Here is a 27617-nt window from a genome sequence, read left to right as displayed (position 1 = left end):
TTTTTAAAAAACTACACATGCCCCTCATGTTATGTTTGCACTGGCAGCACCGCTCCAGATCTTGTCATTGCCCGTAACGACATACTCTTAATGTCAGGCATCCCCCTCCCCCCAACACCCCATCCACCGCCCTCCAGCTCCAGTGAATTTTGGAACCTACAATCCACACTTTTGCTGTCTCCCCACCCCTCCCGTGTCGTTCTATGTCTCCGCACACAGCCTGATTCCAGGCCAGGCATTCATTGTAGCCACTTTTTTGCATGATTGTATTCTATTTATTCAGCAAATATTTGTTGAACACCAGTTATGGGTGGGACATTCCTCGTCCTTGTGGAGCTTATGTTTTGTTGGTAGAAGACAAACAATGTAAACAAGTAAGTAAACTGTATTATGTACTAGAGCAGCGGTCTTCAACGGGCAATTTTGCCACCAATGGGTCCTTTGGCAATGACTGGAGACATCTCCATTGCCACTGCAGGGGGAGGGTGCTATTGGTATCTGCTGGTAGAAGCCAGGATGCTGTTGAACATCCCACTGTGCACAGGCAGTCCCAAAACACAAAGAATTATCTGGCCCCCAAGTCACTGCAGCGTAAATTGAGAAACCTGCTCCAGAGATGTTACTGCCTTCGAGAAAAAACAAAACAAAACAAGGCTGAAATCGGTTTGGCTCAGTGGATAGAGCGTCGGCCTGAGGACTGAAGGGTCCCAGGTTCGATTCTGGTCAAGGGCATGTACCTTGGTTGCAGGCACATCCCCAGTAGGGGGTGTGCAGGAGGCAGCTGATCGATGTTTCTCTCTCATCGATGTTTCTAACTCTCTATCCCTCTCTCTTCCTCTCTGTAAAAAATCAATTACACACACACACACACACAAATAGAGTGGAGTGGTAGGATGGAAAGAGGAACTTGGGTTGGAGACTGAGTTTAAATAGGTCTAGTCAGGATTGGGTCGGCTTCATTGAGAAGGTGACATTTGAGCAAAAGTGTGAAGGAGGGAGGGAGGAAGACCAACGAGGCCTCCTATTTCGTTGAGAGAATTCAAGTACTCGTCACATGTGCCGGTGTCCCCTGGCCGCGCTCCTGGCAAAGGCCTAACCTGTCACTCAGGAGCTCCCTCCATCGTTCAAGGCATCAGTGCAGCAATGCTCTCCTATTAAAGAACAGCACACCGAGCATTTGAGTTCTTGCTCCCCAGCATATGTTGTTAGTTTGGTGCAAATAAACCCTGATTTTTTTTTAAAGGCACCAGCACCAACAACCACCTTATAATTTACCCTCTTCCCCTCCCCACAACTGCCATCTTATTTTTCTCCTTCCCTTTGCTGCAAAGCTCCCTGACAGAATTGTATATTATCCCTGTCTCCAATTTTTTCCCTCCTATTTATTTATTTATTTATTTATTGAGAGAGAGATCCATTTTGTTGTTCCACTTATTTATGCATTCATTGATTGATTGGGTTTTTTTATATATATTTTATTAATTTTTTTGCAGAGAGGAAGAGAGGGTCAGAGAGTTAGAAACATCATTGAGAGAGAAACATCGATCAGCTGTCTCCTACACACTCCCTACTTGGGATGTGCCCGCAACCAGAGTACATGTCCTTGACCGGAATGGAACCTGGGACCCTTCAGTCCTCAGGCCGACGCTCTATCCACTGAGCCAAACCGGTTTTGGCGGTTGGTTTGTTTTTGAGAGAGACATTGATCTGCTGTACCACTCATTCATGCCTTCACTGACAGGGAATAGAACCTGCAACCCTGGTGCATTGGGACAACACCCAACTGAGCTAACTGGCCAGGGCCATTGGCTTACTCTTTTTACTTTTGATTTTCTTTTTAAATTGATTTTAGAAAGAGAGAGAGGAAGGGAGAAGGAGAGAGAGAGAAACATGGATGTGAGAGAGAACCATCCATCCGTTGCCTCCTACATGCCCCCTACTGGGGAATGAGCCTGAAACCTGGGCATGTGCCCTAACTGGGAATCAAACCAGAGATCTCTTGGTGCATGGGACAATGCTCAGCCAACTGAGCCACACTGGCCAGGACTGGTTGATTCTAGTATGTGCCTTGATTGGGGATCAAACCCCAAACCTTGGCATACTCAGGATGCTCTAACTAACTGAGCTACTCGGCCAGGGCCTTCCCATTTTTCATGCCCAAGAACTTCGGGCTTTTTCTTCTGAACTGCTCTTACTGGGGTCACCAAAAGGTCCCACAGAGCTAAATCCAGTCCGTCTTCCTTGGCACTCAGCTTGCTGACCTGAGAGCAGCCTCTGACACTATCCATAGGCCTCGGCTCCAAGTCTGGTCTTCTTCCGCACCAGGCGCTCATCTGGGGTTCCCCCATTTCCCTGGCTGACCCCGCCCTGTCTCCCAACCTCAGCAGAAGGAGAAACCAGAACTCAGCACTTGGTGAGTTCATCTCCACCATACCTTTCACAGAGCTTCGCCTAATGTCAATATCGTACACAACCACACACCTTTGTCAAAACCAATTGATGAAAATTACGAACGAAGCTACAGACTTTGTTTGAATTTCACAAGTAGAGCAAGCTCCGAGGTGCCCAAGACTTGACTGCTGTGTTTTCTTTAATTTTAAATAAAATAAAAACAAAATCCCTTGTGTCGAGGGCTGACTTTCAATAGACCACTGCGAGGACACTGCTCAGCTACATGTGAAACCCCCGCCCAGAAACAAATGGCTTAGCACCAGGTTCCCACAAACGTGCATTGCGTAAAGGGTGAGGGGTGGGTTGGTTTTAAAACTGAAAGTTGTGCCCTAGCCAGCTTGGCTGAGTGGATAGCGCATTGGCCTGCGGACTGAAGGGTCTCAGGTTTGATTCCGACCAAGGGCACATGCCTGGGCTTCGGGCTTGATCGCCAGTAGGGGGCGTGCAGGAGGCAGCCGATCAATGATTCTCTCTCATTGTTGATGTTTCTATCTCTCTCTCTCTCCTTCTCCATTCCTCTCTAAAATCAATAAAGAAATATATAAAAACAAAACAAAACTGACAGTTGCATATGCCCCTAGTCCCCTCAGTCCTGGGCAGATTGGGACAGTCGGCCACCCTGTTCACCAGCTTTTCCATTTGTCCTTTTTCCGTTCCAGGATTCAGTTCGCCACATTGCATTTAGTGGTCCTGTCTCTTTAATCTTTTCTAATCTGCAACAGTTTCTTAGTCTTTCCTTGTCTTTCATGACCTTGACACTTTTGAGAAGAACTGGACAGGTATTTTATTGAATGTCCCTCAGTTTTGGTTTGGTTTGCCAGATGTTTTCTCATGATCAGACTAAGGTTATGGATTTTAGTGGGGGCTTTTGTTATTAATCCTCACCTGAGGATATTTTCTCCATTGATTTTAGAGAGTGTGGGAAGGAGGGAGGGAGGTGGGGGTGGTAGGGAGGAAAGAGAGAGAGACAGAGACAGAGAGATGGATGTGGGAGAGACATCAATTGATTGCCTTCTGCAAGTGCCCTGACTGGAGCTGGAGATCGAACCTGCTACTGAGGTATGTGCCCTTGACCAGAAATCAAATCCATGATCCTTTGATGCGAAGTTCTAACTAGGAAGCCACACTGGCCAGGACTAGGCTTATGGATTTTGAAGAAGAAAAGCCACAGAGGTGAAGTAGGGCAGAAATTTGACCTGCTTTATTCACTGTTTCATATCCAGTGCCTAGAACGGAGTGCCTGACTCATTGTAGGCACCAACAATCTGTTTGAGGGATGACTAAGGGTATGAATGAATGTCTCTGTGTAAGTTATTTAGGACTGTTGTGAAGGTTTACAATGTGAACGTGAGTACTATCCGATCAAACATGTTGTACGGCATATTTTTTTCCTTCAACGATGTGTCCTGTGGAGCCATTTCAGGACGCATGGAGCTACTTCATTTTTCTAACTTTTACCCTATTACAAAGACCTGCAATGGCTCTGCAGATGGATGCTCCGCTGTGCTTGTCTCACGGGCAGACCTGGGGAAGAATTGCCAGACGCGGAGGAGGCCCTGACGTGTGAATGGACGCTGAGGGAAGTCCAGCTGACGCGGGTGAACACCTCGACGCCCCAGCAGCGCTTGGAAGCACCGTTTTCTCCTCAGGATCGGTCACTAAGGCGCAGCGGACCGCCGCGGTGCCCGGACCACATCTCCCAGGATGCCCCGCGGCCTCGGCTACCTGGTGGCGGAGCCGGAGTGGCCAATCCCGGAGGAGCTCGGGAAGGCGGCGCCCCCTCCGCCCCTCACCTTCCTCAGGGGCACCGGAGCGGCGACTACCACTCCCAGAAGCCCCGGTGGGCCGGGCCGCTGGCCTCCATTTCCAGGCCCGGCGGCGGCGCGGGTGGGAGAGGGCCGATCCCCCTTCCCGGCAGGCAGCGCGGCGAGGGCGGACTCCATTTCCCAGCAGGCTCCAGGCGGCGGCCCGCGGCGCCTTGTGTGGGATGTAAGCGCGGAGGTGGGCGCGGGGGACCGCGGCCAGGGCTCTGCTTGGGGTGTGGGGGCCTGGCCCGGGGGGGCCTTCGGAGGGGCTCCAGGGCCCGGGGGTACGGCTGCAGAGGGGGCCGGGGGCGGCCATTGGCGGCCTCAGCGGGGCTCTGGGGGCGCACCCCCATCGGGGCCGGGGCTGCGGGGTTGTGGGGGACGGGGAGGCCCTGCAGCCTTGGCTGAGGGGGTCTCACGCGAGAGCGAGGAGCGGAGGGGGCGGGGGCGGGGGGCAGGGGGTTGTGGGAGGGGGAGGGGGGTTTGCAGGGGGGGTTGGAGCCTTAGAGGAGCCTGGGCAGGGCCCCCTGGCCGAGCCCGCCGACCCCCCTCTCCCCTCTCCGCTCGCCCGCAGGCCGAGGCCTGCCGCCATGGGGCTGAAGGCCGCCCAGAAGACGCTGTTCCCGCTGCGCTCCATCGACGACGTGGTGCGCCTGTTCGCGGCCGAGCTGGGCCGAGAGGAGCCGGACCTGGTGCTCCTCTCCCTGGTGCTGGGCTTCGTGGAGCATTTCCTGGCTGTCAACCGCGTCATCCCCACCAACGTGCCCGAGCTCACCTTCCAGCCCAGCCCCGCGCCCGACCCCCCCGGCGGCCTCACCTACTTCCCGGTGGCCGACCTGTCCATCATCGCCGCGCTCTACGCCCGCTTCACCGCCCAGATCCGAGGCGCCGTCGACCTGTCCCTGTACCCCCGGGAGGGGGGCGTCTCCAGCCGGGAGCTGGTGAAAAAGGTCTCCGATGTCATCTGGAACAGCCTCAGCCGCTCCTACTTCAAGGACCGGGCCCACATCCAGTCCCTCTTCAGCTTCATCACAGGTGGGAGCCCAAGGTGGCAGGGGGCGAGCCTCCTGCCCCCTCTGACAGCGCGGCCACCTCTTCACAATGCGCGGCCTACAGAGCCCTGGGAGACCTATAAGCCTCGAGAGGTGGGGCAGGTGCGAACCCCCCTTTCCCAGAGGGAGACTGGCGCCCAGAGAGGGAAGCGAGGTGCCAAAGTCACACAAAGTGGCAAGACAAGGACGAGACCCCAATCACGTGGCTCCAGATCCATTCACCACCCTTTGCCCCCTCAGCACCCCGGTCCCTGCCATTGAGCACCCAGAGGAGTCCTACAGCCCAGCCCGAGGCACAGGGGCAGCAGCAGATTGGGGGGTGAGGAGTTTGAGACAACTAAGTGAAATGTCTATGGAAATGGTGGCCTAAGGCTCAGGGTTTGCAAAGATCTTCCTTTGCTCCAGCCCAGTCGACCAGCCATCACGTCCTGGAGGGCCACACTGAGAAGGAATCAGGCTGCCTCTGAGCAGCAGGAAAAGAGTGTAGAGATGAGTTAGGAGTAGTTGCCCGGGGTGTGTGTGTGTGTGAAAAAGAGGACTTAGTCTCTTGGTCCTATTTTTGCCTATTCTGTTATCACCTGATAGACTCCATAAAAAGAGGAAATTCTTTAACCTAAACATAGAACATGGTTGCAGAGAAAGAAGTGACGGGGTCCAAGGCTGGGTGGAACTGGGAAGATCCTAGAAGGTCTGTGGGGAGATGTAAATGGGGAGGGAGAGGCTTGGAGCAAGAGGAGGAAGGGGATGGACGAGTGAGGGAGGAGGGTCTGGGGTTTGGGCAAGGCTGGGAGGCGGGGTGGGGAGGGCTGGGAGGCGAGGGGGGAGGGCTGGGAGGCGGGGGGGAGGGAACATGGCCATCCCTGCCTGGCCCCCTTCCTCCAGGCCAGACCTCAGACCTTTCATTGCCTCCCTCCCACAGGCACCAAACTGGACAGCTCCGGTGTGGCCTTCGCCGTGGTGGGGGCCTGCCAGGCCCTGGGTCTGCGGGACGTCCACCTGGCCCTGTCTGAGGACCACGCCTGGGTCGTGTTTGGGCCCAACGGAGAGCAGACGGCTGAGGTCACCTGGCATGGCAAGGGCAATGAGGACCGAAGGGGCCAGACCGTCAACGCGGGTGTGGCTGAGCGGGTATGGCCCCCCCATCCCTTCACACTCCCAGCCCAGCCCCCCAGGGGCTGTGCTTGCCTGGGCCACACTCCCTGCTCCTTGTCACCACCTGAGTGTCAGGACGGGGACACGGAAGGGAGCAGGCGCAGGGTCATCGTGGCCATCTGGTCTCGTCCTCCTCCAGAGCTGGCTGTACCTGAAAGGGTCGTACATGCGCTGTGACCGCAAGATGGAGGTGGCGTTCATGGTGTGCGCCATCAACCCTTCCATCGACCTGCACACGGACTCCCTGGAGCTGCTGCAGCTGCAGCAGGTGCGTGCCCGGGGGCCCTGGCAGCTGCAGCAGGGGAGGTGTGCCCGTGTGCCCGTGGGCCCTGGCAGGGGCACTTTTCCTCCCCCCCTTTTTTTTTTTTGGTTGATCCTCACATGAGGATATTTTTCCGTTGATTTTTAGAGAGAATGGAAGGGTGGGGGAGGGACAGAGAGAGACATGGATGTGCAAGAGATGCATGGATTGGTTGCCTCCCTTACCTTGATCAGGGCCAGGGAGTGAGTCTGCAGCCGAGGTACGTGCCTTTGACTGGAATTGAACCAGAGACCCTTCAGTCTATAGGCCGACGCTCTATCCATTGAGCAACACTGGCTGGGGCTCAGCTTCCCCTTTTGCAGCATGGTTCACAGTTCCTGGCCGTGTTTCCCAGGGCTCTGGGAGGGTGGTGTTAAGACAGGAAAGGACGTTGACTCCAGTAAGGGGCTGGTTTCTAAATTCTGTCCCTTCCTATCCAGTGGGAGGTCCCTGCTGTTGGTGGACCCCACTTTGCCTGGTAGATGAGGACTTATCACACACACACACCCCTCTTATTTCTCTTTTGGCCTCTAGAAACTGCTCTGGCTGCTCTATGACCTGGGCCATCTGGAAAGGTCAGTAGGGGGAAGTGGCCAGGCCGGGCCTTCGGGGCTGGGTGGCTGGGTGGCAGCCTGGGCTCATGGGCTTTTCCTAGGTACCCCATGGCGCTGGGCAACCTGGCAGATCTGGAGGAGCTGGAGCCCACCCCTGGCCGGCCAGACCCACTCTCCCTGTACCACAAGGTGGGGGTCCCTAGGGCCCAGAGGGGAGAACCAGTAGTGGCTGGGTTCCCTTCTCCCTGGGAACTGGGAGGGACACATGAGAGAAGAGCTTCCTGTGTGTTTACCATGGGCCTATCAGTGCTGGCTGCCTCACGCTGCCCTCCTGGCGTGTAACATGTCAGATGTGGGGCGCTGAGAGGGTGTTTACTTGGTGGGAGGGAGGTGGGAGGGACATTGGGCTGGGCCTGGCAGGCTTTGGTGCCTGTGTGGGAGTGTGTGGGACACCCCTCCCTCCCCTAGGCTGGTTCTGCATCTGGCCCAGGCCTCGCCCAGCAGCCCTGCAGCCACGGGCGGAGCAGCTGGCAGAGCGATGGCAGGGGGAGATGGGCTCCGGGTCTTGCCCGTTTCGCATTCTGGCTGTGATCGGGGGGACAGTCCTGCCAGAGGGTCCGGCTGGGGCTCCTCCCCGAGGCCTCCGCGCTCTCCCTAGGGCATCGCCTCCGCCAAGACCTACTACCGGGACGAGCACATCTACCCCTACATGTACCTGGCCGGTTACCACTGCCGCAACCGCAACGTCCGGGAGGCCCTGCAGGCCTGGGCTGACACGGCCACGGTCATCCAGGAGTGAGGACCCTTCGCCCCACCCCCACCGGGACCTTAGTCCATCCTCCCTCCCTCTTCCACCCACCTTCCAACCATACCGACCCAGGAGTGAGGCCCGGGCCCAGCCCATCCCTCCCGCTAGTCTGTCAGCCAAGGCCACCACCCCCAGGAGGAAGGGATCCCTATGAGAGCCTCACGCCTCTCCCTCCCTCCCCTCTCCTAACTGCCAACACCAGCATCCAGCAGTAAACCCTGCCCCCTGCCCCTCCTCCCTCTGGCTCTGGGCTGGCCCAGATACGGTTTTGGAGTGAGGACCCCAACACTCACCCAGGCCCTAGGTGACCAAAGCAAAAGAAACCTGGGCTCCGTCCCACCAGGTCCTGGGGGCTCCCAGCCTGGCGGAGGCCCCACGTGCCCTCCTGCCCTCACAGCTACAACTACTGCCGGGAGGACGAGGAAATCTACAAGGAGTTCTTCGAGGTCGCCAATGACGTCATCCCCAACCTGCTGAAGGAGGCGGCCAGCCTGCTGGAGGCGGGCGAGGAGCGGCCGGGGGAGCAGGCCCAGGTGAGGGCTCCCTGGGCTCAGCCCCAGGACACGGACTGCCGCCCACGGGGGCTGAGCGAGGGCCAGCACGCAGCAGCCAGGGTCAGAGGGAGCTGAGGGGATTGTAGGGGTTTCTGCCTTATTCCTTCAGGTGGATGGGTAATGCCCATCTCTTTCATGGCCAAGACTTCTCATTCCGGGGAGGGGGGTGGGATGGAGGTAAGGGCTGGTTCCCTCTTTTTTCCGGGACCTGGCTCAGGACTGGTTGCATACAAGGAAGGCGGTTCTGAGAGTCCCCCCTTCCTCACTCTGAGATGAGCGGCTGGCCCAGCCCTCTGGTCGAGGGAGGAAGGGGTTCTGATCTGGGCCCTCTCTCCCCCTTGCCCAGGGCACCCAGAGCCAGGGGTCTGCCCTCCAGGACCCAGAGTGCTTCGCGCACCTGCTTCGGTTCTACGATGGCATCTGCAAATGGGAAGAAGGCAGCCCCACGCCGGTGCTGCACGTGGGCTGGGCCACCTTCCTGGTGCAGTCCCTGGGGCGCTTCGAAGGACAGGTGAGGGCAGCTGGGCAGGGTCTGAGGACGGGTGTGACAGCGGCACAGAGCAGCCGGGGCCTGGGCGGCCCTGAAGGGGCCTGCTCATCCTCTCTGCTGTCCGAGGCGGGTCCTGGGGATCCAGCCCGGGGTTGCCACCTGGCCCCCAGCCTGCTCTCCCTCTCGGGCCAGGTGCGGCAGAAGGTGCGGATAGTGAGCCGGGAGTCAGAGGCAGCTGAGACCGAGGAGCCCTGGGGCGAGGAAGCCCGGGAAGGCCGGCGGCGAGGCCCGCGGCGGGAGTCTAAGCCGGAGGAGCCCCCGCCGCCCAAGAAGCCGGCGCTGGACAAGGGCCCGGGCGCGGGGCAGGGCCTGGCACCAGGACCCCCCCGGAAGCCCCCGGGGACGGTCCTGAGCAGTGCCCGCGGCCCCGAAGGCGGCAGCGCGGCTCCAGCGCCGGCGCCGTCCGCGTCGCCGCCCCCAGAGGGCCCGGTGCTCACTTTCCAGAGCGAGAAGATGAAGGGCATGAAGGAGCTGCTGGTGGCCACCAAGATCAACTCGAGCGCCATCAAGCTGCAGCTCACCGCGCAGTCGCAGGTGCAGATGAAGAAGCAGAAGGTGTCCACGCCCAGCGACTACACGCTCTCCTTCCTGAAGCGGCAGCGCAAGGGCCTCTGAGCTGCACCCGGGCTCCCCGCCCGCCCGCGGAGCCAGTCCTGAGGCCCCGCCCCCGTCGAGGCCCCGCCCAGCTCCCCGCCCCAGCCAATGGGGCTCAGGCCCGGCCTCCGGGCCCCGCCCCACCCGGAACTGAGGCTCGGCCCGGACCGGAGTCAGACTCTCCCCCGCGCTCGGCATCGGAACGTAGAGCCGGTGCCCAGCCTCCCCGCTGGCGATGGAAGCCTCGCCGGGACCCCATAAAGGCCCGGCCCCGGGGACTCGGCCCCACAGACCGAGGTCCCCCCCGCGGCCGGACCAGGGCCGCTCCGGGCGCGCTCAGCCGGGGCTGCGGTTTCTCCCGCAGGTCCCGCCTCCAGCCCGGGACCCGGGACCGGCTCGGAGAGCATTTCCCACCTCAGAATTATGTCCCTCGGGAATCCAAGCCCCCAACCCAAAGAATGAAAAGGGGGCGCTTCCAGAATTTGGAAATCCCAGCTTCCTCCCCTTCCTATCCCATGAGTCCGGGTACGAAGCCCCTCCAGCCCGTGCGAACCCTGAGCCCCGCCCCCCCGACCACTGGCCCCCGATCAGAGCAGACCTCCCGCCCTCCGGGCACCCAGGCCCCGCCGTCCGGGGCTCAGGAGGACTCCGCAGGGGCTTGCCTGATCTCCGTTTTGTACATAGATTTATTTTTCAGTTCCAAGGAAGATGAATACATTTTGTTAAAAAACAAAACAAAAAAACTTGTCTGTTTTATTGGGAGTTTGGGGTGGGAGCGGAGTGCCCTCCCCTCTGCCCTCGGGCTCGCCTTCCCTGGGGCTGGGCCCCGGCGGCTCCGCGGGGCTCGGGGCTTCCCCTTCCTGCCCAGGGCCCGTCCCGCGGGCGCCTCCTCCCGGCCGGGCGGCGGGGCATCCCCGGGCTGTCCCCGCCCCGGCCCCGCCCCGGCCCAGCGGCCTCCGAGCCACCGGCGCCCGCCCCGCCCCGCCCCGCCCCGCGCCGCCCGCGCCGGCTCCGGCTCCGCAGCTCGTCCTCCCGCCGCCGGCCGGCGGCGCGGGCCATGGCGCTGCTGCGGGACGTGTCGCTGCAGGACCCGCGGGACCGCTTCGAGCTGCTGCAGCGCGTGGGCTCCGGCACCTACGGCGACGTCTACAAGGTGCGCCGGCGGCCGGGCTGCGGGGGCGCGGAGGCGGCCGCTCCGAGCCCCGCGCCGCGCGGGACCGGCCCCAGCCCCGCCCCCCATCCCGCGCTGCTCTGTCCCCTCAGGCCCGCGACACCGCCACGTCCGAGCTGGCCGCGGTGAAGATCGTGAAGCTGGACCCAGGTGCGCCGGCCGGGCCTCCGGAGGCGGAGGAGGGGCAGGAGCCGGCGGCCGGGTGCGGGGGGCGGAGAGTGGACACTTCGGAGCCCCCTGGGCGGGTCCCCGGGAGGCGGTGTCCCCTGCCCGGGCTGGCCGGAGGGGGCGGAGCTCAGAGGTGCTTGGAAGACCAGGGCGCCGAGTGAGGGCGCTCCCGCGGGGCTCCCCCACCCACCATGCCCTGTGCTCCCCAGGGGACGACATCAGCTCCCTCCAGCAGGAAATCACTATCCTGCGGGAGTGCCACCACCCCAACGTGGTGGCCTACATTGGCAGCTATCTCAGGTGAGGCTGCTTCCCCTGCCCACCCCCGCAGCCCCATGTGCCCGCCGTGTGCCCACCCGGCGCCGTGTCCCCCCAGGAATGACCGCCTGTGGATCTGCATGGAGTTCTGCGGAGGGGGGTCCCTGCAGGAGATTTACCACGGTGAGCCCAGGGCCAGGCCCCAGGGCCACGGGCTGCTGCTGCTGCTGCTCTTCCAGTCTGCTGCCCACCCGCCACCCCAGCATGTGGCAGGAGGGGCAACCAGGGGGCCCATGGCTTCTCCCTAGGGCTGTGTGACCTTGAGGGAAATACTGCCTTTCCTGGGTTCGGTACCCCAGACCGCCTGTGGCTTCCTTGGTGGAGGGTGGCCGGGAGGGTCAGCATGCCCCCCAGACCTCCGTGCTGGCGCTTACCCCTTCCATTGCAGCCACGGGGCCCCTGGAGGAGCGGCAGATCGCCTACGTCTGCCGGGAGGCACTGAAGGTAGCCAGGCCATCGGCTGCTCACTGCCCCACGCCCCGCGCTGTGGCCGGGAGCCCAGCCGGCCAGTGAGGGGGGCGGGGTGCCTCCCGCAGGGCTGGCCTGAGGGGCTGTGGGTCCTGGGAGAAGGGGCCCCAGCCCTGTTGCCGGAAGCAGCCCATTTCCCTCTTGGCTCAGTCACTTCCTGTTTGGGGAGAGGGGAGGAGGAAGCGGCGTGGGTGGGTGGCCCAGTCCTCAGAGAGGGCCAGGAAAGGTGGGATGTTGCTCTCAGGGCTCTTCTGTGTCCCCAGGGGCTGCACCACTTGCATTCCCAAGGGAAGATCCACAGGGACATCAAGGTAGGGTGATTGGCCTGGGCCCTGGGGGAGGGGGAGGAGAAGGCTCTCCAGAGCTCCAGATGGGATTCTCCTCTCCATTCCTACAGGGCGCCAACCTCCTCCTCACCCTCCAGGGAGATGTCAAGCTGGGTCAGTACCCGGGGACACGGTCAGGGTGAGGGTCCTGTGGGAGCTCCTGGAAGTCTGAGAGCCTGCGTTCAAGTGCTGGGTGTCCTTGGGCAAGTCACTCCGCAGCTTGGGCCTCAACGTCCCCATGGAGGAGAGCGGGAGAGCCCTCCTTCCTCCTGTGTGTCGGATGTGGTTGGGGCCCACCCTCTGGCCTGGCGCTCGGTCAGAGGTGGGCGATGGCTGACCTTCCAGGAGGGGGCCCTGGCCTTGGCAGTTGTAGCTGAACTTGGCCTGCCTGTTGTCTGAACCCCACCTGCCAGGTGCATCCTGAGCCTGAGCCTCGGAGGTGGGTGGGGTGTGGCAGCCAGAGGGCGGGTCCCAGTAGCTCTCCCGCTCCCCCCACCCCCCCTCCTGCAGCTGACTTTGGGGTATCGGGCGAGCTGACGGCGTCTGTGGCTAAGAGGCGGTCTTTCATTGGGACTCCGTACTGGTGAGGCTGCACCGCGGGCTGAGGGGAGAGGGGCCATGGGGGGGGGGGTCGCCAGCCACCCCATCTGTGACCCCGCCTCTAGGATGGCCCCGGAGGTGGCCGCCGTGGAGCGCAAAGGTGGCTACAATGAGCTGTGTGACGTCTGGGCGCTGGGCATCACGGCCATTGAGCTGGGCGAGCTGCAGCCCCCCCTGTTCCACCTGCACCCCATGAGGTCAGCCGAGCACCCCCCCCGCCTGACCCCCGGGGCCCTGTTGACCCTCGGCCCCTGACCTTTCGCTCTCCGCAGGGCCTTGATGCTCATGTCCAAGAGCAGCTTCCAGCCGCCCAAGCTGAGGGACAAGACGCGCTGGTGAGGCCATGGCCCTTGCTGGTCCCCTTCTCGGTCAGTCCTCGGGGGAGTAGAGGAGCCACCTGCCAACTCCCAGGGGCAGCCTCAGGAGCCTGCCCCCTGGCACCCTCAGACCATCCCTGGGAGGGCCTGGGCTGCAGCTCGGGGCCAGGGCTGGTGTGGACAGTATTGCTCAGGCCGCTGCCCTGGCCGCGGGCTGGCCCTCTCCCGGCAGGCCCAGCGGGCTCCTCTGGAGTGGCAGCAGGGGCAGTTGGCAGGATGCCTGCATGAGGGCCGACCTGGGTCTGGGGCTCTTGTGTCCACTAGGACTCAGAATTTCCACCACTTCCTCAAGCTCGCCTTGACCAAGAACCCCAAGAAGAGGCCAACAGCAGAGAAGCTGCTGCAGGTGGGAGGCAGGGGGTGGGGCCGGGGCTCGATGCGTGAAAGCAGGGCTGGGGGCCAGAGACTGACCTGAGCCCCCTCCATCCGCCAGCACCCCTTCACCACACAGCAGCTCCCCCGGGCTCTCCTCACACAGCTGCTGGACAAGGCCAGTGACCCCCAGCTGGGCGCCCTCTCCCCGGAGGACTGTGACCTGGAGGTGAGCGGAGCTGGGGATGGAGTCTTGGCCTGGCCAGGTTGTAGGGCCAGGTGATACAGGTCAAGGTCCCTTTAACTTGGATATTTCCAGCCTAAGGAGCTCCCCTCCAGGTGAGCCACCCATTAGGACTCTTCCCTGCGCCAGCCTGGCCTCCTGTGCTGCCCCTTGACCCAGGTGCCTGCCCTTGACCCCGGCTGACCATGACCTCGCTCAGCCACCCTCTGCTTTCTGAGTGCCTTTGGCCAGTTATTCGCTCCTGTGGCTGGTTTTCTTGGTTATGAAGTGAAGGTGCCACTTAGTCTCAGGATGGTCTCCGGGTTTGTGTGTGAGCACACGGCGGTGTGCGGGGCGCTGGGCGTGTGTCCACTGTGTGTGTTCTTCCTTAGACGTACGACATGTTTCCAGACACCATTCACTCCCGCGGCCAGCACGGCCAGGCCGAGAGGACCCCCTCGGAGATCCAGTGTAAGCCGGAGACGGGGGAGGGGCTGTGTGTGTGTATTTTCGGGGGGGCTGTGTGTGTGTATTTTCTGGGGGGCTGTATGTGTGGATTTTCTGGGGGGCTGTGTGTGTGGATTTTCTGGGGGGCTGCGTGTGTGTATTTTCTAGGGGGCTGTGTGTAGATTTTCTGGGGGGCTGTGTATAGATTATTTTCTGGGGGCTGTGTGTGGATTTTCTGGGGGGCTGTGTGTGTATTTTCTGGGGGGCTGTGTGTGGATTTTGGGGGGCTGTGTATGGATTTTCTGGGGGGCTGTGTGTGTATTTTCTGGGGGGCTGTGTGTGTATTTTCTGGGGGGCTGTGTGGATTTTCAGGGGGCTGTGTGTAGATTTTCAGGGGGCTGTGAGTGGATTATTTTCGGGGGGCTGTGTGTGAATTTTGGGGGGCTGTGTGTGAATTTTCTGGGGGGCTGTGTGTGGATTTTGGGGGGCTGTGTGTAGGTTTTCTGGGGGGCTTTGTGTGTGTGTATTTTTGGGGGGGCTGTGTGTGTGTATTTTCGGGGGGGCTGTGTGTGTGTATTTTCTGGGGGGCTTTGTGTGTGTGTATTTTCGGGGGGGCTGTGTATGTGTATTTTCGGGGGGGCTTTGTGTGTGTGTATTTTCGGGGGGGGCTGTGTGAGTGTATTTTCGGGGGAGCTGTGTGTAGGTTTTCTGGGGGGCTTTGTGTGTGTGTATTTTTCGGGGGGGCTGTGTGTGTGTATTTTCGGGGGGGCTGTGTGTGTGTGTATTTTCGGGGGGGCTGTGTGTAGGTTTTCTGGGGGGCTTTGTGTGTGTGTATTTTTCGGGGGGGCTGTGTGTGTGTATTTTCGGGGGGACTGTGTGTGTGTATTTTCGGGGGGGCTGTGTGTAGGTTTTCTGGGGGGCTTTGTGTGTGTATTTTTGGGGGGGCTGTGTATGTGTATTTTCGGGGGGGCTTTGTGTGTGTGTATTTTTGGGGGGGCTGTGTGTGTATATTTTCGGTGGGGCTGTGTGAGTGGATTTGTTATGAGTGTGAGGCTAAGTCCTGAGTCTGCCTTCCCCCCTAACCTGTGTACACGGGCACCCAGTTCACCAGGTGAAGTTTGGCGCCCCCCGCAGGAAGGAGACGGACCCGCTCCCGGAGCCGGTGAGGCAGGCTGTGCGGGACGGGGTGAGGGCGGGCTGGGTGCGGGCTGGAGGGCGAGCCTCTCATCAGAGGGTCTTTGAGGCGCTGGCCCTGGGGCTGGGAGAGCTGCCCAAGCAGGTGTGTCCCGCCGGGGCCCCCCCAGGGCCCTGTCCTGGACGGTCATGGGGACGGGGCCAGGTGACCACCCCTTTCCAAAAAGTGGGCCATACATGCAGCCCCCCCACCTGTCAGCACATCCCTCTGCCCCAGTCTGCCTGTCACTGACTCAGTCTCTGCCGCCTCGCTGTCACCTTCTCGTCACTCCCACAGTCGGAGTCTCTCTGCCCTCTCTGCCTTCTCCGCCTCTCTCACAATCTCTTTGCCTCTCATTGTCTTTCTCCCCCCCCCCCCCCCCGCCCCCGCCTCTCCCATTCTTGCAAGCCTCTCGCCTATTGCTGTCTCACTTTCCATCTGTCCGTCTGCTCTCTCTCCCACAACCTCTTGACCGCCCTCTCACGTAGCCTTTCTGCCTCTCCCCCATCTCTCTGACTCGGTTTCCCGCAGTGGGAAGAGGAGTGGACCCTGCTGGGAAAGGAGGAGCTGAGTGGGTGAGTGAGGGAGAGGGGAGCTGCGGGGAGGGTTGGGGGCCGCAGAGACGGCTGCATGCTGACCTCCCCGCTTCTCCCCGCCAGGAGCCTGCTGCAGTCCGTCCAGGAGGCCCTGGAGGAGAGGTGAGGGCTGGGCCTGGAGGCGGGGGCAGCCAGAGGGCGGGCCACACCTCACACCTCCTTTCCCTCCGATTCCCCCTCAGGAGCCTGACCATCCGGCCAGCCTCGGAACTGCAGGTGCGGGCGGAGGGGAGCTGGGGCGGGGTGGCACAGTGCTGTGGAGGGTGCAGCGGGGTGGGACCCGTTTACAAGGGGACCTGCTGACAGCTGGGATGCCCTCCCAGGAGCTGGACTCCCCAGACGATGCCATGGGAACCATCAAGCGGGCCCCCCATGAGCCGCCAGCTGAGGCCCCTCTGTCCAGCCCCCCAGGTGAGGCCCAGCTCGGGGACCGGGAAGCAGCTCTGGGGGGGGGGTTCGGGGGGAAGGCTGGCCTGGAATTTGCCCTGGGTCTGTGCTTGCAGGAACCCCACCCCGACCCCTCCCGGGCTCCGACAGCCCCCCGCCTCTCCCCACCGCCTGGGCCACCATGAAACACCGAGAGGATCCTGAGGTGAGGAGGCCACAGAGGGACTAGGAGAGGGGAGGCCCGGGGGCACACGGTCCTGACTCCGCCTTCCCTCCCAGAGATCGTCCTGCCATGGGCTGCCCCCGACCCCCAAGGTGCACGTAAGTGTCCGCCCGCCGCCTGCAGCCCTGCAGCCCCGCCGCCCGCCCACCGCCCACCACCCGCCGCCCTGCGCGCCCTCACAGCCTCTCGCCTCCGCAGATGGGAGCCTGCTTCTCCAAGGTCTTCAACGGCTGCCCCCTGCGGATCCACGCTGCTGTCACCTGGATTCACCCCGGCACCCGGGGTAGGTGGGGGCAGGGAGGACGCAGGAGCCAGGGGGTGCCCAGCCTGGGCCAGGGCTCCTGACTGACCTCTGACCCCGCGCTCAAACTGCAGACCAGTTCCTGGTGGTGGGCGCCGAGGAGGGCATCTACACCCTCAACCTGCACGAGCTGCACGAGGACACCCTGGAGAAGGTGGGCCGGCCGGCTTCGGGGGCAGAGGGCAGAGGGCAGAGGCCGGGGAGGGGGAGGGCGGGGTGCTGACCGCCTGTCCGTCTGTCGCTCTGTGGCCCGCAGCTGATCTCACACCGCTGCGCCTGGCTCTACTGCGTGAATAACGTGCTGCTGTCACTCTCAGGTACGCGGGGGACAGGCGGAGGGGGCCGCCGGGGACCCCCTGCCCGCCAGCGCTCAGCCCCTCCCTCCTCGGCAGGGAAATCCACGCACATCTGGTCCCACGACCTCCCGGGCCTCTTCGAGCAGCGGCGACTGCAGCAGCAAGTCCCCCTCTCCATCCCCACCAACCGCCTCACCCAGCGCATCATCCCCAGGTGGGGCCCCCCGGGGAGCCGGGGTGCAGGGCGGAGGGGAGGTGGGGCCCGGGGACCTCCGATCTCAGGCCTGCTGTGACTTAGACGTGCCCCTTTGCCTCTCTGAGCCCGTTTCCTCACCCGCCTGCGGGAGAGCCTCCCTCCCCGTCCCCGGCTGCTGGCAGCGAGAGGAAGTGGTGGGGGTGACGCCGCTTTGCGGACTGGGGGAGCGTGGTTCTGAGGACGCGGGGCAGGGGTCTGCTGAGCGCTCCGTCCGCGCTGGGCCTCAGGCTGGGCTTGGAGACGAGGATCGAACCAGTCAGTCCTGGGACTCGGAGCCTGGCCTGAGCTGAGCTGGAGTGGGGGGGCGGGAGGGGCACAGAGGCCTTCCTGGCGGGGGGAAGAGCAGGTGCGAACGCAGGCCCCCGGGGAGGGGCCAGGTGTTGGGCCTTCGGGAGGCACGTGGAGTGGCCGGGAGGACACTGTCCAGATGGCGGGTGGCAGAGCTCCCTTTGATGCCAGGCAGGATCGGAGCTTCGTCCAGCGGGCAGCAGGACCGTGGCCGTGGTAGAAGGACCCTCTGTCTATCGGGGCCGCTGCTGAGCTGTGTGTGCGAGGGTTTTACGGAATCACTCTGGCTGCTGAGCACAGACTAGAGGGGAGGAGGCTGGAGCGGGAGGCCTGTCAGGGGGCCATGGACATCATCAGACGGGAGCTGGCGGCTCGGGCTGGGGTAGCAGGGAGAGAAGTGGCACGTGGTTGGACTCTGGCTTTAATTTGAACGTTGAATGACGGGATTTCCTGACAGTTGGTGGGTGGGGGCAGGAAGGACGCAGGAGCCAGGGATGAGAGAGAGAAGGAAGGTTCCCGGCCGGGCAGCGGGAAGGATGGAGCTGTCATCACTGCGGGCGGAGCGAGTTCCATGTTGTCACGCTGAGTCTGACACCTGCAAGCGGGGCCTCTGCCGGCTGTTGGCAGAGCGAGCGGAGGCTGGAGGGGGCGGCTGGGCCGTGGGCTTAGCTGTTGCTGTGACCAGGTGCTGGTGCCTGTGGGCCAGGCGGGCAGGCGGGCCAGTGGCTCCACAGCTGGGCAGACGCCCTGCCTGCAGCGGGCTCGCCCCGGGACCTACGGACACAGGCCCAGGGGCGCCCCGTGCCACAGGCAGGCGGGTGTGATGGGAAATCACGGAGTCACAGTGTCCGTTCCCAATGTAAAGAGCGGAGAACCAGAATCGCTTGGAGAAAAAAATCAAACACAAAATCATCTGCTGAGGCCAGTTGGGCAAGAGAGTGGGAGGAACCAGGGGAGGGAGGAGTGAGGACAGGGGCAGAGAGAGGCAGGCAGGCAGGCCTTGGCTTCCTTGGCGGGGCCTGCGTCCTGGCACAGGGCACAGACAGGGGAAGAAACAGGCTCAGGAAGTTCCTTGGGGGCTGAGGGGACAGAATAACCGAGGCAAGGACCCGCTTCTTCCCGCACCAAGGAGGGCCAGCACTGGCCGCACCGGCCGCGGCCTCGGCTGGAACAGCGTGGGGCGGGCCGGGTGCCTCCCCCCCACCCCCCTCCAGCCTTCATCTCTGGGCCGCGGGCTCCTCCGTGGCCGGGCCTGAGGGGGGTGTGGAGTGAGCACCGCCTGCGGGTGGGGCTGGAGGTGCGGCCTCTCTTGTTCATTTCTCTGTGTTCAGTGATGGCAGCAGGGGGGACAGTGGTAACACAGGTGAGAACAGCCAGCCTCTGCTGTGTCCACTCACTGAATCCTCACTGGGACCCTACGAGGTGTGTGTGTGGGGGGGGCCGTCATCCCATTCTACGGATGAGGAGATGGAGGCACGGAGCGGTTCAGTGACTTGCTCAGTCACACGGTTGGCGGTGACGCTGGGATCTGGATCCCTGCACTGGACAGACTCCCGCTGTGGAGGTGGGAGCTGGGAGCTCCCAGCCAGGTGCTGCGTCTCTGAGCTTAGCCGCGTCCCCGTGAGGCAGAGAAGAGAGCGCCCGCCGCCGTGGGCTCTGTCGGGGCCTCGCCTGTGATGCGTGCCCTGGCTGTCGCCCCCACAGGCGCTTTGCCCTGTCCACCAAGATTCCGGACACCAAAGGCTGCCTGCAGTGCCGCGTGGGTAAGAGCCGGGCTGCGTGCTCCGGGAGGGTCTGGGCGCGGGCCCAGCGTGCCCACCGCCCGCCTCTCTTGCAGTGCGGAACCCCTACACGGGCAGCACCTTCCTGCTGGCCGCCCTGCCCGCCAGCCTGCTCCTGCTGCAGTGGTACGAGCCGCTACAGAAGTTCCTGCTGCTGAAGGTGTGGGGCGGGGGAGGGGGCAGCAGGGGGAGCCACCACGGGGCCCTCCAGCAGGGACAGGGGGGAGAGGGGGGGAGCAGGGGGAGCCACCACGGGGCCCTCCAGCAGGGACAGGGGGGAGAGGGGGGGAGCCACGGGGGCCCTCCAGCAGGGATGGGGGGGAGGGGGAGCAGGGGGAGCCACGGGGGCCCTCCAGCAGGGACAGGGGGGAGAGGGGGGACAGCAGGGGGAGCCACGGGGGCCCTCCATCAGAGGACGGGGGCCTGGGGGAAGAAATGAAGACCCAAGCACCCCTGCTGCCCCCAGAACTTCTCCAGCCCCTTGCCCAGCCCAGCCGGGATGCTGGAGCCGCTGGTCCTGGAGGGGAAGGAGCTCCCGCAGGTGTGTGTGGGGGCCGAGGGCCCCGAGGCGCCCGGCTGCCGCGTCCTGTTCCACGTCCTGCCGCTGGAGGCCGGCCTGACCCCTGATGTGCTCGTACCGCCTGGTAAGCAGGAGGCGGGCGGCTGTTGGCGTGTGTGAGTGTGTGCGTGTGTGTGTGCCCGTGTGCGCGCCCGTGTGCGCGCCCACAGACACCTCCAGGCCCTGAGCGCCCAGCCTCCCTGCAGCCAGGCTCCCCAAAAGATTGCCTTAGACCCGTGGTCGGCAAACTCCTTAGTCCACAGAGCCAAATATCAATCGGGCGATTGAAATTTCTTTGGAGAGCCACATTTTTTAAACTTAAGCTTCTAACGCCACTTCTTCAACATAGTCTCTCCCAGGCTGTGGTATTTTGTGGAAGAGCCACCCTCAAGGGCTCAAAGAGCCGCATGTGGCTCACGAGCCGCAGTTTGCCGGCCACGGCTTTAGACCAAAGGGCTTGGCAACTAAGAAAAAACCGACCAGCACCGCAGGCGCCGCGGGCACAGGCCAAGCCGCGCAAGCTGGGCTCGGAGGCTCCATTCTGAGCAGGAAGCGGGACGCGTGGTGGGGGCCGCGCACAGGGCGGGGTGAGCGGCAGAGGGCTGGACAGAGGCCCGGCCGTGTCCCAGGCCCCGAGCCAGGGTCTAACGCACAGGATTTCACTCTTACGAGGTTGGCATCATTGTGCCTGCGTTAGGGATGCGGAGACCGAGGCTCAGTCCCCCAGCCTGGCTCCGGGCCCCGCCCTCCCCACGCCCAGCTGTCGGGGTTGGGCAGCCTCACCCGCCCAGGTGGTGCGAACGGGAGGCATTGTGGCCAGGAGCTGCCGATTCTGCCCCCGAGTCCTCCTGGGGCCACAGCAGGGCCGGGGGCTCACGCCTCCCTCCTCTCCCGCAGAGGGGCTCCCGGGCTCCGCCCAGCAGGTGGTCCAGGTGGACAGGGACACAGTGCTGGTCTGCTTTGACCGTGAGTGCCCGGGGTCAGGGCTTCGGTCAGGGAGGCGGGTGGTGAGGGAGGCCGGGAGGGAGCCGCCATCCCTGCTCACCAGCCCCTCCCCGTGCAGGCTGTGTGCGGATCGTCAACCTGCTGGGCGAGCCTGCGGCCGCCCTGGCGCCCGTGCTGACCTTCGACTTCCCCATTGAGACTGTGGGTGAGTGAGCCAGACAGGCGGGGCGGCAGGACAAGGCGTCAGGTCCCCCGGCCCCTCTGAAGGGCCCTCCTGGTCACCTCGGTCCTCGAGGACCCCTGGCCGGGGAAGCCCGCATCTCAGGGCAGGCCCGGGGCTGACGGCAGTCTGGCCCCTCCCAGTGTGTCTGCAGGACAGCGTGCTGGCCTTCTGGAGCCACGGAATGCAGGGCCGCAGCCTGGACACCAACGAGGTGAGTGGGACTCGGGAACCGAACCGGCTGCCCCTGACCAGCTGTCTCCGCCTCTCAGCAGAGGGCCTGCCGGAGTGGCCTCAGCGTCCCTTTCCTTCCAGGTGACCCAAGAGATCACGGATGAGACGAGGGTCTTCCGGGTGCTTGGGGCCCACAGGTAGGACATGCGCTCGGCCTCCCATTCAGAGGCCCCGAGGCCAGGTGGCCGTGCCCGGTGTCTGCCGCCCGGCTCACCGCCGCCTCTCCCTGCAGAGACATCATCCTTGAGAGCATTCCCACCGACAACCCTGGGGCTCACAGCAACCTCTACATCCTCACCGGCCACCAGAGCAGCTACTGAGCGCGGGGCCCGCCAGAGGCACCCCTCCCCACGCCTTAGCTGCAGCCCGGCCCGCTTAGGCAGAGGGAGCCCAGGCCCGCGCTGCTGGGCTGAGGGGCAGAGGCAATCCTGAGAAGTCTGGGGGCTGCGGAGGGGAGGAGAGCCCTCCCTCACCCCTGCAATAACTGGACCAGAAGAAGCTGCTGTCACTCCCCCCTCTCCCAGCAGCCCGGGGCCCCAGCCCCATGGCAGAGGCCCTGTAGGGCGGGCAGGCCCTGGACGATCCATTCCATGTTCCACATTTCCTTTCCATCCTCCTGCCGAGAGCCTGCCCCGCCCCCGCCCGTCCCGGGAACATACTATTTAAGAGAGAGAACTATATTGGTATTAAAGCTGGTTTCACTTTATTCCATGGTCCTTGTGGGTCAGGGGACCGAAGCCCACGCCTCACTTCCCTCCGCCTCCCCTCTCCCCCCAGCATGTCTTTCTGGGGCACCGGTGCTGGGGTGCACCGTGGTGGGGGCGGGCTCAGTGTGAGCGGCTCCCTGCGGGGTGCAGACCTCAGTGACGGGGAGGCCGGTGCAGGGGTGCACCGTGGGGAGGGGGTGCACCGTGGGGAGGGGGTGCACCGTGGTGGGGGCGGGCCCAGTGTGAGTGGCTCCCCCCGGGGTGCAGACCTCAGTGACGGGGAGGCCGGCGCTCCCAGGAGGCATCGGGCCCGGTCTTTCTGGGTCTCCTTGCTCAGGATGAGCCTCAGCCTCGCAGTGTGACAGGCCATGTAGCTGGGAGGCTCTGAATGAGGCGCTCTCTCTGGAGCAGCCCTGCCCGTGTGGGCTCACCAGGCGGCCGGGGGCCAGGAGGGGCGGCCGGGGGCCAGGAGGGGCGGCCGGGGGCCAGGAGGGGCGGCCGGGGGCCAGGAGGGGCGGCCGGGGGCCAGGAGGGGCGGCCGGGGGCCGCTCCGCCCAGCCCCAGAGGCCTGTGGAGCCTGCTGCCATGACCCGTATTTCCTGCCCCGGCCTGGGCTGCCTCCTGCCTCCCACCTGTTGCCAGACCTACGGAGTGTGGGCACCACCATCAGGCTGCACTTGGCAAGATTAGCCAGTGTCCACTAAACAAGAATTCCCAGAGGGCCTTCGGTGCCAGGCCCCGGGCTCACAGAGGGCCGCTCCGTGCTGAGGACCAGCCCGATGAGGGGTGTCCTTGCTGCGCCTGCGCCTGCGCCTGGAGGGCTCATCCACCACCATGGCTGACCTGCTTTGCACTGTCCTCCCCCGTTTCCCCCTTAAAGGGCCCCCTACCCTGGGAGCCTCCTGCTGCCGGTCTGACCAGAGCCTTTGGGCAAGTGGAGCCAGGAGGAGGATGCCGCCGGCCTGGAAGGAGGTGGTGCGAGGCAGGACCGGGGCTGCAGCGGGTGGGAGCTGGGTCTGGGGCAAGAGCTGGAGTTTGGCCCAACAATGTCTCTTCTGATGTTCAAGGCGAGTGTTTGAGTATTCGGGGCGGACTGTGGGAGATGTGTGATGAGTGGCGGGTAGAGGGCAGCTGAGTGAAGAGCCCGCAGCAGCCCAGTCCCCAGGGCCTGTGGCAGGGGCCCCAGGCAATCCCACAACTGTCATGTCCCCGGGTCCACACTCCATGGAGCCCCGCGGCTCTGACTCCTAGTGACCGGTACCACCTGGTGGCAGGCGTCCCTGTCTGGGCTGCCCCCCTTATCTGAAATGGGCGGAGGTGGTTGGGGACTATCAGTATAATGTGCCAAAGCGGGGGTCTGGGAACAGCTAGCACTCTGATCAAATACCTGCTGATAGCAAAGGCTGGCCACAGGCCAAAGAAAGATCGGGAAGCCAGGAATATGCACCAAAAGACTAGAATTATATATTTTTAGTAGGTGGCCTTGATGCCTAGCTGTATTTTTAAAAAATACTAAGTAGATGCTATGGAAAGTCTCCTGCCCAAATCCCACTGGCTCTGAGCCCTCCTAGAGGTATTTATTTATGCGTATGTGAGAGTCAGCTGTGCTTCCTTCTCCCCGTGACGTGACACTGCGCACTGCTGCATCCTGAACTGCTGCATCCCGCCCGGTACAGCTGTCCGGGGCACGCCCGGGGATGTGACCAAACAAAAGGCATCGGTAACATCCTGGTTCTTAGGAGAGTGAAGGTCCCATTCCCAGTCAGGGCATTTCTTTCTCTCCCTCTACTTTCTTTATTAAAAATCAATAAAGCCCTAACCGGTGTGGCTCAGTGGATAGAGCACTGGCCTGAGGACTGAAAGGTCCCGGGTTCGATTCCGCTGAAGGGCATGTACCTTCGTTGTGGGCACATCCCCAGTAGGAGGTGTGCAGGAGACAGCTGATGGATGTTTCTAACTCTATCCCTTTCCCTTCCTCTCTGTAAAAAAATCAATAAAAATACTTAAAATAAATAAAAATAAAACCTGTCTTGGAGAGCTTTCCATGATCAGTGCCTCCCACTTCTTTTTTTGTTAATAGACAGTGGTATTCCATTGTAAAGGTTTCCATGACGTGCTAATTTACTGTAATTAGGCTGATGGGAATTTGTGTCTACTACTTTGGAATTAAAACGATGCTGCAGCCGGGATCGGTTTAGCTCAGTGGATAGAGCGTCGGCCTGCGGACTGAAAGGTCCCGGGTTCGATTCCGGTCAAGGGCATGTACATTGGTTGCGGGCACATCCCCAGTTGGGGGTGTGCAAGAGGCAGCTGGTCGATGTTTCTCTCTCATCGATGTTTCTAACTCTCTGTCCCTCTCAATTCCTCTCTGTGTAAAATCAATAAAATATATTTTAAAAAAACAAACAAAAAAAAGATGCTGCAGTAAATATGCCGAGTGTCACTGGCATATTCAAGGGTCCATTAGGACACTTCCTGGGTGGCACAGCAGGGTCACAGTGGCTGTCCTGGGACAGCCCCCGTCTAATTGCCCTCCCTGGGCAGGCCTCCGGGATGGGTCAGACCAGCCTCTCAGCCATTCCAGGGGGAGTGCAGGAGGTGGGCAGCCCATACCCCAGCCTAGTGAGGGTCAGGAGAGGTGACTACCAGAAAGTGGCCAAGTTCACGGCCACGCCCAGCACCTGGTCCTGGCCCGGTGCATGCTTTCCGCAGGAAGGGAAGGAATGAGCGTGTTGTGAAGGGAGGGCCCTGGGGTCAGGCCCCTGGACCCCATTTTCCTGGGTGTGTCCTCTCTAAGTGCCTGCAGGGCTTGTAGGAAGATTGAAAATACCCTAATACACCAAATGCAATAACACAGATGCATCTTATAGAGGTAATTAAAGCAACAAATTGCATAAAACCACACACAGTATTACAGTAAAACTAAACTTTGTATTGTTTGGTGACGAACTTGATTAATCAAGTTAGAAGAAAAAGCACAAAATGCAAAATGCTGGTCCCTGTGAGGGGAGCGAGGGGGGGAAGGCAGGACCCCAGGAATTTGCAGAAGGCACTGGTAACACCCTGGCCCTCAGGCGGGTGTCTTCAGGGCGTCCCATGTATAACTGTTTCCTGCTCACCCAAGGCGCACACATCCTTTTGTATGTACCAAATACTATGTAATGAAAGATGAGGCTGAAAAGTGTGAAAGTAATCACACAAAAATCAAAGCCCTATAATGGTTTAAAAACGAAAACAAAAAGCCAAGATAGCCCTCTCCTCCACAGGGACCTCGAGTGGAGATGATGGGAGGGTGGGCAGGTCTTTCCCAGCTATTGCTTCTATCATTTCTTTAAAAAAATAAAAATAAATTTTATTGATTTTTACAGAGAGGGAGAGGGAGAGAGAGAGAGAGAGAAACATCCATCAGCTGCCACCTGCACACCTCCTCCTGGAGATGTGCCTGAAACCAAGGTACCTGTCCTTGACCGGAATGGAACCTGGGACCTTTCAGTCTGCAGGCCAATGCTCTATCCACTGAGCCAAACCGGTTAGGGCTATCGTTTCTTTCAAAAACAGCTTTTTGGAGGAAGAGTCGGCATACAATAAACTATGTATTAAAATGAGCTATTTGATGACTTCGACACACAGGCACCACACCCGTGAAACCCTTACCACAATCGAGATAAACATGTCAATCCCCCAAAAGCTTCCTCCTGGTCACACCTCCTGCTCTTCACCTCCCCGTGCCCCTGACCACTGGTCTGCTGTCAATAGAGATGAGTTCGAATTTTGCAAAATTTATATAAAGAGAATCATACACTGTATTCTGTTCCTCTCTGGCTTCTTTCACTAAGCACAATTATTTTGAGTTTCATCCATGTTGTTCCATGTAGTAATTAACAGCCGCTTATTGCTAAGCAGAGTTCCACTGCATGGGGATAGACCAGTGCGTGTAGCTAGTCACCTGGTGAACAGTTTGGGACTGTTACAAACGAAGCGGCTATCGGAGTTTTGTTTTGTTTTTTAGTTGTCTGTGGCTTCTTGCACTGAGAGAGGATCTGTTCTGGAGCCCCCCCTGCTCCAGAGAGAGGGGAAAATAAATAAATAAATAAATAAAGCGACATTGATTTCGGAGAGGGAGAGATAGAAACATCATTGAGAATTATTGATCAGCTGCCTCCTACACACACACCTGCTGCTAGGGATTGAGCCCGCAACTCAGGCAGGCTTCTAGGTCAGGTGGTATGGGTTAACGGCTTTTCAAGGCTGCCTAATTCCAGGTTATGGATATTTCAATTTGTTGAACCATTCACACACATATCTTTTTGTTTGTTAATCCTCACCTGAGGATACTTTTCCATTGATGTTTAGAGAGAGTGGAAGAGGGAAAGACAGAAATATCGATGTGAGAGAAACACATAAATTAATTGCCTCCTGCACCAAGGCCTAGGCTGGGGAGGAACTGAGGTACGTGCCCTTGACTGGAATCAAACCTGGGGCCCTTTGGTCAGCAGATTGACGCTCTATCCACTGAGCCAAACTGGCTAGGGCCACAATGTATCTTTTTTTTTTTTTTTTTTTTTTAAATATGTAACACTTCACGAATTTGCATGTCATCCTTGTGCAGGGGTCACGTTAATCTTCTCTATATCGTTCCAATTTTAGTATACGTGCTGCCAAAGCGAGCACACAATATATCTTTTTAATATATTTTTATGATTTCAGAGAGGTAGTGAGGAGAGAAACATCAAAGATAAGAAAATCATTGATCTGCATGTCCCCCACTGGGGATGGAGCCCACAACCCAGGCATGTACCCTGACGGGTATCAAACGGTGACCTCCTGATTCACAGGTCGATAAACAACCTCTGAGCCACACTGGCTTGACAACCACTCATATTTTTAATATATATATATATATATATATATATATATATATATATATTTAATATATATACACATATAATTTATTGATTTCAGAAAGAGAAACATCAATTTGATGAGCATCATTGATCGGCTGCCTCCTGCTTGCCCCTACTAGGCATGGAGCCCACAACCAGGCATGTCCTATAAATGCAGAGGACAGCACATTGCTTGACACAATCACACGCGCTGCTTTGGGGGCAGATTCCCAAGAGAGGGGTTGCTTTATTGAAATTGTTTATTTTCCTTGAAAGATCTATACTTTTTAAATATAATCCTCACCTGAGGATATTTTTTCAGGGAGGAGGGAAGGGAGGGAGGGAAACACCATTGTGAGACACATCGATTCCACAGAGTCCTGACCGAGGGTGAACCTGCGATCCAAGTATGTGCCCTGGCCTGGGAATTGAACCTGCGACCCTTCAGTGCCTGGCGGATGCTCTATCCACTGAGGCACAACAGACAGGAAGGGGTGCAATTTTAATAGACAGCAGAATGCTTTCCAAAAAAGACC

At 60.6% G+C, this 27617-nt stretch overlaps 2 protein-coding genes across 4 annotated transcripts; both read left to right on the top strand.

The window, feature by feature from the left end:
- Positions 1–4232: 4232 nt before the first annotated feature.
- Positions 4233–10286, top strand: MEN1 (menin 1). Of its 2 annotated transcripts, none has more exons than XM_084895872.1 (10): positions 4233–4440; positions 4831–5291; positions 6228–6436; positions 6600–6728; positions 7296–7336; positions 7417–7504; positions 7974–8110; positions 8521–8656; positions 9024–9188; positions 9360–10286. In XM_084895872.1, coding segments are annotated over exons 1-10 (1851 nt in total). In that variant the 5' UTR covers positions 4233–4438; the 3' UTR covers positions 9843–10286. The 2 variants fall into 2 exon arrangements, with proteins under 2 accessions (XP_084751998.1, XP_084751999.1); XM_084895873.1 differs by having other exon boundaries at positions 4233–4452.
- A 511-nt stretch (positions 10287–10797) lies between these two features.
- MAP4K2 (mitogen-activated protein kinase kinase kinase kinase 2) lies at positions 10798–22197 on the top strand. 2 transcript variants are annotated; one of them, XM_084895816.1, is made up of 32 exons: positions 10798–10974; positions 11085–11142; positions 11370–11460; positions 11537–11601; positions 11867–11922; positions 12210–12257; positions 12344–12386; positions 12783–12855; positions 12938–13069; positions 13145–13207; positions 13514–13595; positions 13728–13790; positions 14177–14255; positions 15335–15393; positions 15937–15980; positions 16065–16103; positions 16184–16217; positions 16325–16412; positions 16505–16593; positions 16668–16709; positions 16810–16894; positions 16987–17066; positions 17169–17229; positions 17305–17422; positions 19457–19515; positions 19590–19693; positions 20000–20177; positions 20990–21058; positions 21156–21242; positions 21401–21471; positions 21573–21628; positions 21724–22197. In XM_084895816.1, exons 1-32 carry the CDS (start codon positions 10879–10881, stop codon positions 21809–21811), a joined length of 2400 nt encoding a protein of 799 aa, XP_084751942.1. In that variant the 5' UTR covers positions 10798–10878; the 3' UTR covers positions 21812–22197. The 2 variants fall into 2 exon arrangements, with proteins under 2 accessions (XP_084751942.1, XP_084751941.1); XM_084895815.1 differs by having other exon boundaries at positions 13683–13790.
- The last annotated feature ends 5420 nt before the right edge of the window (positions 22198–27617 follow it).

Source organism: Pipistrellus hanaki (genome assembly GCF_964339955.1).
Source record: "Pipistrellus hanaki genome assembly, chromosome: 9".
In the NCBI taxonomy this organism is placed as follows: Eukaryota; Metazoa; Chordata; class Mammalia; order Chiroptera; family Vespertilionidae; genus Pipistrellus; species Pipistrellus hanaki.
The sequence above is the reverse complement of the archived record's forward strand: the minus strand, read 5'-3'. Positions and strand labels throughout refer to the sequence as shown.